At 55.4% G+C, this 12596-nt stretch overlaps 1 protein-coding gene across 4 annotated transcripts in view; it reads left to right on the top strand.

Annotated features, from left to right (window-relative positions):
- PRRC2A (proline rich coiled-coil 2A) overlaps nt 1-12596 on the top strand; it is a 43411-nt gene that overhangs the window by 19636 nt on the left and 11179 nt on the right. For all 4 annotated transcript variants that reach the window (XM_081181712.1, XM_081181711.1, XM_081181709.1 and 1 more), the window contains exons 5-18: nt 863-935; nt 1290-1433; nt 2267-2403; nt 2531-2610; nt 3553-3692; nt 3801-3891; nt 4184-4412; nt 5084-5513; nt 6347-6564; nt 6854-7211; nt 7337-7547; nt 7850-9940; nt 11217-11467; nt 12151-12278. In XM_081181712.1, coding sequence (XP_081037838.1) covers nt 863-935; nt 1290-1433; nt 2267-2403; nt 2531-2610; nt 3553-3692; nt 3801-3891; nt 4184-4412; nt 5084-5513; nt 6347-6564; nt 6854-7211; nt 7337-7547; nt 7850-9940; nt 11217-11467; nt 12151-12278 — 4581 coding nt within the window. The remainder of the gene's footprint in view (nt 1-862; nt 936-1289; nt 1434-2266; nt 2404-2530; nt 2611-3552; nt 3693-3800; nt 3892-4183; nt 4413-5083; nt 5514-6346; nt 6565-6853; nt 7212-7336; nt 7548-7849; nt 9941-11216; nt 11468-12150; nt 12279-12596) is intronic.

Here is a 12596-nt window from a genome sequence, read left to right as displayed (position 1 = left end):
GCTGCATCACTGCAGGCCAGATGAAACCAGACTTCAGTTGAGTCAGAGCAGACAGGACTGATCCAGCCCAGAGGCCTCCCCAGCCCTGCTTTAAACCATAGCCTAGCGCTATATCAAAACAAAACCCATGTTAACAACTGCACAGCAAGGGGCAGGGCTGCCCCATAACTCCCTAGCCAACCTTGCTACTTACTAGAACAGGAGAAGTCAGTGTGCCCCCAGGTGCTGTTTGGCTCCAGCTCTCATCAGCCCTAACCATCACTGTAACCAGTTCAGAATGATAGACATTCTGGAGGGCACTGGGTTGGCTGCCCCTTTTCTAAAGGCATTTGAGCCATGCTTGGATTGATTTGCGGGACGCGGGTGGCGCTGTGGGTTAAAACCACAGAACCTAGGACTTGCCGATCAGAAGGTCGGCAGTTCGAATCCCTGCGACGGGCGGTGAGCTCCCATTGCTCGGTCCCTGCTCCTGCCAACCTAGCAGTTCAAAAGCACGTCAAAGTGCAAGTAGATAAATAGGTACTGCTCCGGCGGGAAGGTAAACGGTGTTTCCATGCACGGCTCTGGTTTTGCCAGAAGCGGCTTAGTCATGCTGGCCACATGACCCGGAAGCTGTATGCCGGCTCCCTCGGCCAGTAAAGCAAGATGAGCGCCGCAACCCCAGAGTCGGCCTACAACTGGACCTAATGGTCAGGGGTGCCTTTACCTTTGCCTGGGTTGATTTAACCGTGAGATTTGTGGGTTTTTTCTTAATGAATCAACGTGAACCTTTAGATTGTGTCAGTTTTGGAGATCGCTTGACAAAAGGAAGCTGGCAAGAAGGTCAGTCGGTTTTGACCTCCCACCCCTCCTCTTGTTCCAGAATCCCCCTACAGTAGCAAGCGGGGCAAAGTCCTGGGCGCAGGCCAGCGTTACCCATGGAGCGCAAGGAGATGGTAAGCTGTCTTCCAACTAATTTTGTGTGAAGCTAGGACCTCAGACTTTTGGAGAGAGGAGAATCAGTATGTTTCAGCTCCCACCACCATTTATTTTATTATTTAAAAAATTATATTAGCATCTGTATTTTCCACTGCCCCTTCCTAAAACATTGCAACATCAAACTTCTTGGAAAGACCAGCAGAGAAAGCCGCACGTGTATTTCCCTGGAGAAGGGTATTCCAGAGATATGGGGCCACCAACAAAAAGGCCCACCCCCTGGTGCTCAACACTCTGGTGTGCTGCCATCGCCCCAGATGTGTTACGAGACCCTTGTAAAGGACCCACCTGGGCTTTCTTTCTCTGTTGCCAAGGTGGAAAGGGATCAAGCCTACTGTCGCGATTCTCTCGCGAGGAATTTCCGACCCTGCAGGCGGCTGGCGACCAGGACAAAGCTGGCAAAGAAAAGGACACTACCGATGCGTCGTATGGGCCCGGACCAAACCTCCGCCCCCAGAGTGAGTGGTTTTGCTCAAGCGTCCGTTGCTTCTGGGCCCCAGAGCAAGCTGGGAGTGGGGGGAGCATTGTCATTATCAACCATTGCCAGAAGATTTTCTCCTTCACATGGGGACATCTAATGAAGCTAATAAAAAGAATATTTATTTATACCCCGCCCTCCCTGACCAGAGCCGGGCTCAGGGCAGCTAACCACAGTAAAATTACATTAAAAACATAATAGGGGGGAAAACCCAATTTAAAATACGTACAGGTTAAAATGCAATTTAAAATGCAGCCTCATCAAAACCATAAGGGGAGACTGAGTCCAAACCAAAGGCCAGGCGGAACAGCTCTGTCTTGCAGGCCCTGCGGAAAGATGTCAAGTCCCGCAGGGCCCTAGTCTCTTGTGACAGAGCGTTCCACCAAGTCGGGGCCAGTACTGAAAAGGCCCTGGCCCTAGTTGAGACCAATCTAACTACCTTTCGAACTGGGACCTCCAAAATGTTGCCATTTGTGGACCTTAAGGTTCTCCACGGGGCATACCAGGAGAGGCAGTCCTGGAGGGGGAGGACAGACAAAACAAAGCCCCTCTTCACGTATCACATAATTAAAAATGGGTGGGGGTCAAGGCTACTAGCCGCAATGGCCACATGGAGGTAGACTCCTCTGTTGGAGGCAGTCTGCCTCTGAATGCCAGTTGCTGGGGGTGGGAATCGCACCCAGATTCTGCTTTCAGGATTTCCATGGGCGTTATATTATCTGGTTGGCCCCTGTAAGAGGATGTTGGCCACTGGCCTGACCCAGCAAGACACACCTTACGTTCTTAACTTCTCTTCCGCCCAATCTCTTGCAGACGCTACCAGTTGGCGGGACGGAGGTGGGCGGGGCACTGACGGGGAGCTGGTGCCCGAGGACGGACGGGCTGGGGTTGGCCTGCAGCCCAACATCCCGCCTCAGTTCCCTCCCTACCGGGGGATGATGCCGCCATTTGTAAGTATATTGCAGAAGAGGAGGTGCCGAGTGACTTGGGCCACCTGCTTCCTTGTTTGAGGGCAGGGGAAACGGAAGAGAGAGGGGAAACCCTCCAGTAACCAATTTCTCCCCTACCCCATCTCAGATGTATCCCCCGTACCTCCCGTTCCCGCCTCCATATGGGCCGCAGGGACCTTACCGCTACCCCACACCAGAGGCGCAGAGGTAAGGGGTTTTTAAAAATTAAAAATGTGATAATGGCAAGTGATCTTTGTGGCAGAAGGGGAAAGTATGTAGAGGACCAGGAACAGGAGCAAGTGGGGAAGTGCAGGAGATTGCAGTCAACTGCGTAACTGGAGCTGGATGTTTTGGGTTCCTTGTACAGTCGTACCTTGGAAGTCAAACAAGAATCCGTTCTGGAAGTCCGTTCAACTTCCAAAATGTTCGGAAACCAAAACGTGGCTTCTGATTGGCTGCAGGAAGCTGCGGAAGCCCCATCAGATGTTCAGCTTCCAAAAATAGTTCGCAGACTGGAACACTCACTTCCAGATTTGCAGCGTTCAGGAGCCAAAACGTTCGAGAACTAAGCTTGTAATTGAACAGGCGGACAGCAAAGGGAAGGTGTGTGGTTGGAGTCTCTTTGGGCCGAGCAGATCAATCAGAAAGTGGAGGGAGCAGGAAGTGGCATCTGTGAAATAGTGGAGGATATAGAGGGGCACCTTTCCCTTCTCTGCTCCCACAAGGAAGAGAATTCCTCTATAGGCTTCCTGTTGCACCATCAGAAGCAGACACTGAATCAGTGGAATGCAAATGTCTCCTGATTTCTCTGCAGCGTATGGCCTAGAGGCCGGTGCACCACAAAACCCTAATCTTCATGCCTGCCCTCTGACTCTATGTAGGAAAAGACTGGCTGTTACACAAGGGAAGGCAGATACTTCTTCGTAGTACTTGATCCTTTGGTCCCCTTAGTGCAGGGAATCTGTAGCTCTCCAGTATTTCCTGGCATGGCTGGTGATGAGGAATAGTGGGAGTTTTGGTCCTTCAGCGCCTAGAGTGCTACAATGCACTGCTCTGCTGGGTTTAGAGCAACATTATTATTTAGATCAGCAGCAAGGAAAGTCAGAGGTGTGACGTTTCTCTTGATCTCCGTCGTCCTGTCATCTCCAGGTTCCAGCGGCTTCCAGGACCCCGCCCTTCGCAGCCTGCGGCGCGTGTGTCAGAGCCTGTGAGCCGGCCCCCTGTCCTCAAGCAGGATGACCTGAAAGAATTTGATGAGCTGGACCAGGAGAATGATGAAGGCTGGGCAGGTAATGAAAGAGCCTAACCACAGAGCTACCCACAGGAGCCGGGACTCTTGAAAGCGTTTCTTCTTATTGGATCTGTCAATCGAAAGACATCCTATTTGTCTCCCACAGGAGCCCACGAAGAAGTGGACTACACTGAGAAGCTGAAATTCAGCGATGAGGAGGACGGGAAAGAGTCTGATGAAGAAACCACTGAGAACCAGTAAGATTAGGCGGTGGTATGGCCAATAACCGATTCTGTCCCGCACAGCTGGCACAAAGCATGTTTGTTTTGTGAGACGGGTGCCCCCCCCCCCGGTGCCTGCTTCTGAGCTGCAGCCCTGAGCCACATGGGATCATCTTACAGAAAAGTCATTCTTGCCTGGCTGCAGCTACATCACAAAAATACCTGCGCATGCTCTCTCCTCGCTCCCTGCCCCCCGCCAGCTCTGAGCAGAAGGTGCAGGATCTAAGTGGCCCCATTTGACACCTCTCTCTTCCCCTCTGTCCCCAAGCAATGATGAGGCTTCCGGCCCGGAAAGCCAGTCATCGGGCACAGACACCAAGAAGGCTGGAACTCCAAAAGAGGATCAACCCCTCGTCAAAGCAGCCTGGGCCGAAAACGCACGTCCCCCAGAAGGTGGCAAAGAACCGCCGCCACCTGCTGCTGCAGTCCGGGCACCGCCACCTCCGCCGCCACCACCCCCCAACCGGGGCAACTGGGGGCAACCCAATGACTTCCCGGTGAGTCTATGCAGGCTGCAAATCCTGCTTGAGAGCGCCTGTGGTTGGCAGCTGTTATTCAGGCGGGCCAAAGTGTGGAGATTGCATTTGGTTTCCGGGTAAACCAGTGATACAAATGTCAGTGTGGTGTGCTGGGTGACCTTGGGCCAGTCACACTTCTCTGAAGTCTCTCAGCCCCACTCACCTCACAGAGTGTTTGTTGTGGGGGAGGAAGGGAAAGGAGAATGTTAGCCGCTTTGAGACTCCTTCGGGTAGTGATAAAGCGGGATATCAAATCCAAACTCTTACACTCCTCTTGTAAAAATAGAAAACTTCCTTAGCCGGAACAACGCACATTGGCATCGTTATTTTGATTTATGCTCTGCTTTTCGGCTAAAATAAAATAGGCATTTGGGTGGCACTTGGCATTAGCCCACTCTCTCTCAGCTTTAACTAGAACTTCCACGCTGAGTTATTGAAGGGATGAAGCCGTGAAGGAACAGAGCAGCTTCCATGCGGATGTTTCGATACTTGGATTTGGGCCTTTGGGCTTCTTAGTGAGGGAACACGGGTGTGAGCAGGGACAAACTCTGCTCTCCTCGAGGGTCTTTGGGAGTTGTGTTTCTAGCTCAGGTTTCCTTTCAGCGGAACAGCTCTGAGCGATAGCTTCTCTTTCTCTCTTTGCCATCCAGGACCGCTCACTGCGGCCACTCCCCCCAGAAGACGAGGACGAAGCTTGGCGCCAGCGGCGGAAGCAGTCCTCCTCGGAGATCTCTGCCGCGGTGGAGCGGGCCAGACGCCGGCGGGAAGAGGAGGAGCGGCGCATGCAAGAGGAGCGGCGGGCGGCTTGCGCCGAGAAGCTCAAGCGCCTGGATGAGAAGTTTGGAGCTCCCGACAAGCGCTTGAAGCCCGAGCCTCCCAAGGAGTCACCGCCTCCCATCATTGTGGCTGCTCCTCCTCCCCCTCCCCCTCCAGCTCCCACCCCTGTGCCCCCCAATCCGCCGGCTGCCCCAGTCACCCCCGAGGAGAAGAGGGAGAAAGAGGAGCCCGTGCTGGCCAGCAAACCTCACAGTGCTGTCGCGAGCAGCAGCGGCAGGAGCAGCTTGGACTCCTCCAGCGCTGGTAAACCTTGGCTTTTATTTTCGGTGTTCTTGTATAGATATATTCTAATGTAGTTAGCAACCAAAGTGAAAAATCATTTGATTGAAAAGTACAATAAAACAAGGACAAGAAATGAGAGGGGGAAAGCCCAAAGTATGCAATAAAAGGAAAACAGGAAGGCAACTTGGCCTGATCTGCCTGCAGACATGCCACATTGTGTTTCTCATGGCCAAATGATTCTTGGCTGATGGTACAAATCTCCCATTTTATTTATTTATTGAATATCTACGTTGCCCTCCCGCCCCAAAGGAGCCCAGTGCTGTGTGTTGCAGTGGCCATTATACACATGGCAAGCTGTCAGGTGATGTTGCTGTCATTTGAGTCATAGGGACATAGGAAGCTGTGTCGTCGTCTTCATCCTGAGTTCTTACCATTGGGTCCGCCTAGTTCAGTACTGTATTGGCAGCGGCTCTCCCAAGATTTCAGCTGGGAGTGAGTCTGGGAGAAGCTAGGTGGCCCAAAGGCCTGGCCCAAAGGCCTGACCTGGCGTCAGGCAGCATCCCATGTCCCTGGTAACAAGGTTCGTGCAGCATGCCATCTTGCCTGCTGATTTGGTGGGTGGTGCATACAGGGCTTCGGGGATCTGTGCCCCCCCTCATGCGATGCTAGACTGTGAACTGCCATCATGCCTGACCATAGGCCAGGCCAGAAATTGAGAGTCCCAGCTTCCCTGTGAAGGGCTGCAGGCTCCCCACCCCGGGCTCCAGAGATCGGCAAGGTTGAACCCAGAGTCCGCCTGCTGCCTCACAAAGCCTGCCTTTCTTTTGCGTGTGTCTTGTGCATGTCTACTACAGCTGAGCCCGCTGTGGCTCCGCCTCCCAAGGAAGTCCCCGAAGTGCGGGAAGAGCCACCCATCTTGCCTGGCCCTGCTCTCCCAGCCGCTCCCGCCCCAGCCAAGGTGGAGCCCAAAGCCGAGACGGTCCTTCAGGCCCGCCAGCCGCCTCCGGCTCAGACCCTCACCTATTCCAAGTACCAGAAGTCATTGCCTCCACGATTCCAGCGGCAGCAGCAGGTACAGGGGGTGAAGGCAGGCGCCTGGGCTAGGCACTTGCTCCTAACGGGAAGGGGTAGTTGGGGTGGGGCCAATATAAGGAAGCAACTTGGCTGAGGTTCCGTTGCAGTGATGAGTCTTTAGACTAGAGTCTCTGACACCCCCTGATGTCCTCGCAGCTACCTGAGCAACTCATAACTTCTCTATCCAACGACACACGTGTCGCAGGAAGTGAGGGTCTCTCATTAGTGTGCTGTTGAGGTCACTGAAAGAGCCCTCTCTCTCCTTTGCCCCCCAACCCCCTTTTCAGGAGCAGTTACTGAAGCAGCAGCAGCAATGGCAGCAGCAGCAGCAACACAGCCAAGTCCAGTCCCCAATGGCTTCCTCTTCCCAGCAGCAGGCAACAGGGGCTCCTCTGGCTGCCATGGGCCCCTCAGGCAGCGTCCATGCTCAGCCTGGGCCGGCAGGGCAGCAGCAACCCCCAGCCCCGCCTCCAGCACAGCAGGCCCCGCCCAAAGGCATGTACCCCGGCTCCATTGGAAGGCCGCCCCCCATGCCGCAGATGAACTTTGATCCTCGCTGGATGATGATTCCGCCTTACATCGACCCACGTGTGATGCAAGGGCGGCCCCCCATAGACTTCTACCCCCCTGGGGTCCATCCTTCTGGTAAGTAGAGCTGAAGAAAAGAAGTCCAGGCTGGTCCAAGTGCATTTGACCAGGCAGCCTTTTAGAAGACTGTCGGAGCCGGTAGGCCTGACTCGCCACGGGTGTGTCTTCTGTTCACCCCTCAGGTCTCCTGCCCCGTGAGCGATCAGACAGCGGGGGCTCCAGTTCAGAGCAGTTTGAACGCCATCCTTCGATCCTCCGAGAGCGTGGCACTCCGCCGGTTGATCCGAAGCTGGCCTGGGCTGGAGATGTCTTCACCAATGCCCCTTCCGGTGCAGACTCGAGGTCTCAAACGGCATCCCTTCGGCAGCAGGAAGAGGAAGAGAAGGGCTTACGGTGAGCGAACGTCTGGAGGGAGTCTGTTGGGTTGGCTGGGAGCAAGATGTCACAGCGGGGGGAGGCTGAGGTTGTCCCATGTTTGTTTTGAAGGCCTTCCTTTTATTGGAACCACTAGCAAGTTGGGGGCCTTACAGTTTCTTGACTGCAGTAATGTCAGTGGGAGGGGCCCGTGGTCTTGTGTCCTATCCCTAGCGGTTGAGGCTCTCCTGCCACTTGTGGCAGTTTGGAGTGACAGCTGACACTGCTTGGGGTTGTCAGAATAGAGGACCTTTCAATGACCCTTGCTTTCCTTCCTTTAGGAGCGAGACCCCTCCGGTTCGCCTGCGTGAGGCCATCACTCCCCAGCCCTACATGGGGAACTACCAGGGTTTCTCCGAAAACGGCAACCCTGCCTCAATGCACCGCTTCCCAGTGGATGAGCCACCGAGAGCGGGTCCCCCTTGGCAGGCCACCATGGCTCTGACGGCACCCACAGAGGTGAGCAGAAACGGGCGCCCTGAGCCGCCGGTCCAGCTGCCCCGCAAGAGCGAGGAGGAGCCCCAGTTGCTGCACCGTGACCCCCCAGAAGAGATTAAGACGGTTGAACCTCCCGTCATTCGACCAGTGGTGGCTAAGAAGCCTCCCTCGGAGCAGCCCAAGGAGGAGCCTCTGGTCAAAGAGGAGGTCCTGCGGCGGATGGAGAAGCCCCCGCGGCAGCAGCACGAATTCCACAAGCAGCCACGGCGCGAGTCCAAGACAGAGACGCGCTGGGGGCCCCGTCCCGGCAGCAGCCGGAGGATTGAGGAGATTTCCGGGGACAAGGCCCCACGGCGAGCCGGGCCCATCAAGAAGCCGCCGCCTCCCCCTAAGGAGGCAAAAGACGAAGGCGAGGAGATGCGCTCCGCTGGGAAGGCCAAAGAGGGGGCCGAGGCGGCGGGCAGCAAACCCGAGCTCCCTAAAGAGCCTCCGAAAGCGGGCAAGGAGAACAAGGCCAAGCCGGTGGTGAACGGCGGAACAGTGATGCCACCCAAAGAGCAGCAGCACACTGGCACACTGTCGCCAAGCCGGCGGCGCCGGGAGCCCCCCTACGAGCGTGGCGGCTACGCCGGCCGGGGGCGGGCCAGGGGCCGAGGAGAGTACTTTGCCCGAGGGCGAGGTTTCCGGGGTGCCTATAGCGGGCGCGGGAGAGGGGGGCGTGGGAGAAGCCGGGAGTTCCGCAGCTACCGCGAACCCTTCTACCGGCTGGATGACGGTGTGGGCAAAGCGGCGGGGCCAGGCTCCACCTTCCGCCCGCGCAACGCCAGCGAGACACGCAGCGAAGGCTCGGAGTACGAAGAGATACCCAAGCGGCGGCGCCAGCGGGGATCCGAGACGGGGAGCGAGACGCACGAGAGCGCCAGCGACGTGGCCCACTCGGACAAGGAGGTGACCAAGGAGCCGGCCCCCAGCCACCGCAGCCGGGCCCCTCCTGTGACGTCTGCCATGGCCCCCTCCTCCTCCCAGCACCCTGGGTTGCCTCGCTTTGCCGACAAGCTGCCTCCGCGCCTCTCAGACCCTGGCACCCGTGGCGGGCGTGTCTTCACCCCTCGCGGGGTTCCCTCACGCCGGGGCCGAGGTGGTGGCCGGGCGCCCCCTGGGGGGTGGAGCCCTCCTTCCAAGCCCCAGCCCAATAAGAAGCCCGATAAGCAGCAAGAGGCAGTTCTGGAGTCGTCGGGCAAAGAGAAGGCGCCGTCAGGCCCTCCGGCAATGGCCCCAGAAGAATCTGGTGGTTTCCAGGCCCCCTTAAAGCAGCAGCCACCTCCGCCACCTCTTGGCCCTGGCTCGGACCGTGGCTTTGACCGGCCACCCCGCCGCCGGCGCCACGGGCGTTCGCAGCAGCAGGACAAGCCGCCCCGGTTCCGGAGGCTGAAGCAGGAGCGCGAGAACGCGGCCCGACTCAATGGCGAGCAGAGGGCCGGCCAACCGTTCTCCCCGGCCCCTGCCGCCCCGCTCCCCGAGGAATCGGCTGCCCGGCGCGTGGCAGGCACAAAATCTCCCGACTTGTCCAACCAGAACTCGGACCAGGCGAATGAGGAGTGGGAGACGGCTTCGGAGAGCAGCGACTTCACGGAGCGCCGGGGCGGTGGGGAGAAGGAACCGGCACCTGGCGGGCCTCCCCCCACCGCCTTTCTCAAAGGTGGCTGCTCTGGGGCGCCTTCGGTGGGCGGGCGGCCCTCCAGCAACGAGCTCAGCTTAGCCCAGAGGAAGGAGATGTCCAAACGCAGCTTCTCCAGCCAGAGGCCTGGCATGGACCGGCAGAACCGACGCTCCAACCCCGGCCCAGGAGGAGGAGGCAAGGCTGGCCGTGGAGGGAGTGGTGGCGGGCGCAGCGGAGGGGACAAGAGGAGCTGGCCCTCTCCCAAGAATCGCAGGCAAGTACTCGGAGGAGAAAGCCCGAAAGATGGAGGGGGGCAGTGGATTGGTAGACAAAACTGGAATGGCAGAGAGGTAAAGAGAAAAAAGATTGAAAAGGAAACACGGGTGGCATTTGGCTAGTAATAATATCAATAATGACAATAATAATAATTTATTTCTATCCTGCCCTCCCCAGCCAAAGCCAGGCTCAGAGTGGCTAACAACAGTAAAAATAGCAGTTTACATAAAATCAGTCAATTGAAATACATTCTAAAATCAATTCATTCTAAAATCAATTCAGAATCAAAATAATGGCAACCATTGGGCTAGAGTTCTGTGAAGAATTACCAAAAGAGGAGGTCAGACCTTGCCTTGGCCAAAGGCCTGGTGGAACAGCTCTGTCTCGCAGGCCCTGCGGAAAGATGTCAAGTCCCGCAGGGCCCTAGTCTCTTGTGACACAGCGTTTCACCAGATCGGGGCCACGGCCGAAAAAGCCCTGGCTCTGGTTGAGGCCAGCCTAACCTCCCTTTGGCCCAGGATCTCCAAGATGTTTTTATTTGAAGACCATAAGGTCCTCTGTGGGACATACCAGGAGAGGCGGTCCCGTAGGTACGAGGGTCCTAGGCCGTATAGGGCTTTAAAGGTTAAAACCAGCACCTTAAACCTGATCCTGTACTCCACCGGGAGCCAGTGCAGCTGGTATAGCACCGGGTGAATGTGATCCTTCAGCAAGGACCCCATAAGGAGTCTCACCGCGGCATTCTGCACCCGCTGGAGTTTCTGGGTCAGTCTCAAGGGCAGCCCCACATAGAGTGCTATGTGAGGTATTATTTCACCCAACAAAGTCCACCTCTGCAATGTGATTTTCCTCCGCCTAACTTTCCTGTTCCTCCAAACCACCAGAGCAGATTTAGGGGTTGGGGAGTCACGACACATGAGTGGGCCTCATTCTGTGCGTGCAAAAACTTGCATGTATTCTGTCCCTTGTTTTCCTTCTCCAGTAGTATTCTTTTAAAGCATATTTGTGGAACGTTATGCCCCCACTCTCATTTTGCCACAAAAGTTAACAAATCTTCAGCCCCTTAGTGGTAAATAACAGAGGAAGGAATCTAGTTTGACCATGGGAAGTTGGGAACAGACAGAAGACGGGGCAGTTCTACATAAATTCCGTAAGAGAAATGGTCACCATCAAAAACTGGGAATTTTGAAGATGACTTGTTGATGGAGAGGGAGGGAGAAACAGCCAAGGAAATCCCCGGTCCGCTGCCATAATGTTTCCTCCTCCTCCTCTAGCCGGAACACCGATGACCACTCTCCAGGCCTGAGCCTTCCCCCAGCACCCACCACCAGCACAGTGTATCGTTTGGACCGCGTCATCCACAGCGACCCAGCTGGCATCCAGCAGGCTCTGGCTGAACTGGGCAGCCGCCACACAAAGCCAGCCTCCCCCGGCCCAGCCCAGCCTCCCTTCCTGGGGCCTGGAGGCAGCAGCTCCTCTGCCCTCCCACTGCGACGCTTCGAGAGTAGGAACAGTGGCAGCGCAGGTAATGGGCAGAGTCTCTGCTTAGTAACCAGGGGGTCTGGATTTCTTTCTCTTGGAAGTGACTAAATTCATTCTTGGCGATCAATTCCGTATCTTTTCTGTCTATTAGACGCCCCTTATTTTGGGGGACTCCGATTTAAGAAAATGGGGGGAGATGTATCCGTGTATAAGACGCCCCCAAATTTTTGGCATTTTTGGGGGGGTACCTAGTCTTATACATGGAAAAAGACAGTAATTTGCCCATTGGTCATTATCTTACTTGGCTCAGTTGACAAGCGTGATGGGACACATGACCAGTACATCTGCTGAGTGCGTTAATCGGCTCTTCCATTGCTCCAGGGGGCTGTAGTTATTTCAAGATGCCCGCCCCTCTCCCCAATCCCCCACAAGGGACTTTCTAGGAGCTAACAAGTGCTGCATCGGTTCTCCCAATGCACAATACGGTCTTACATTTCCAAAGCTAAGCAGGACCCAGTACGGTTTCAGATTGGATGGGGGGCTGTATGCATTGCAGTGGGTTAGGGTTCATTCCAGCTCTATGCTTCTAAGATCGGCTGCTAATTGGCTTTGGCAGGTCTTGTTGAACTGCATTTCCAAGTGCTTCTGGTCTCGGCAGGGACCAGATGCCTGCTCCTTCCCCACTGCAATCCCATTTTGCTGTTTTTTTCCATCCCTCCAATTCAGACACTTGCTTCCTGGACAAGAACCAGCTGCTTCTCTCCAGCAGTGCCCCAGTGAAGGAGTCCAGTGCATTGGGTGGCTTTTCTGCAAAGCGCCGGGAAAGGCCCCGGAAGCAAGACCTGCTCCAGCAGGTAAGCGATTTTCTCTTTTTATGTAATCGCGTGGCATGAAGCAGAAGGAAGGTTGCAACTGCAGCAGTTCAAATACTCGTGGCCAAGGGATGGAAAGATCAGGAGGCTCCAAAAATAACAGATTGGCAAATTAAATTAGAGGAATTTGTGGAGATGGCTCAATTGACTAGCAGGCTCAGAGGAAACTCAAAGCAAAATTTTGCGGGAAAATGGGATGGTTATAGAAGATAATAGTTTTGACTCCGTGCTAGCATTTGAGTGACGAAGTAAAAGGAGGTGGATAACAATTAAGGATTTATTATGTTTTCTGAATGTATT

The sequence above is a fragment of the Podarcis bocagei genome (assembly GCF_964188305.1).
Source record: "Podarcis bocagei genome assembly, chromosome: 2".
Classification (NCBI taxonomy): Eukaryota; Metazoa; Chordata; class Lepidosauria; order Squamata; family Lacertidae; genus Podarcis; species Podarcis bocagei.
The sequence above is the reverse complement of the archived record's forward strand: the minus strand, read 5'-3'. Positions and strand labels throughout refer to the sequence as shown.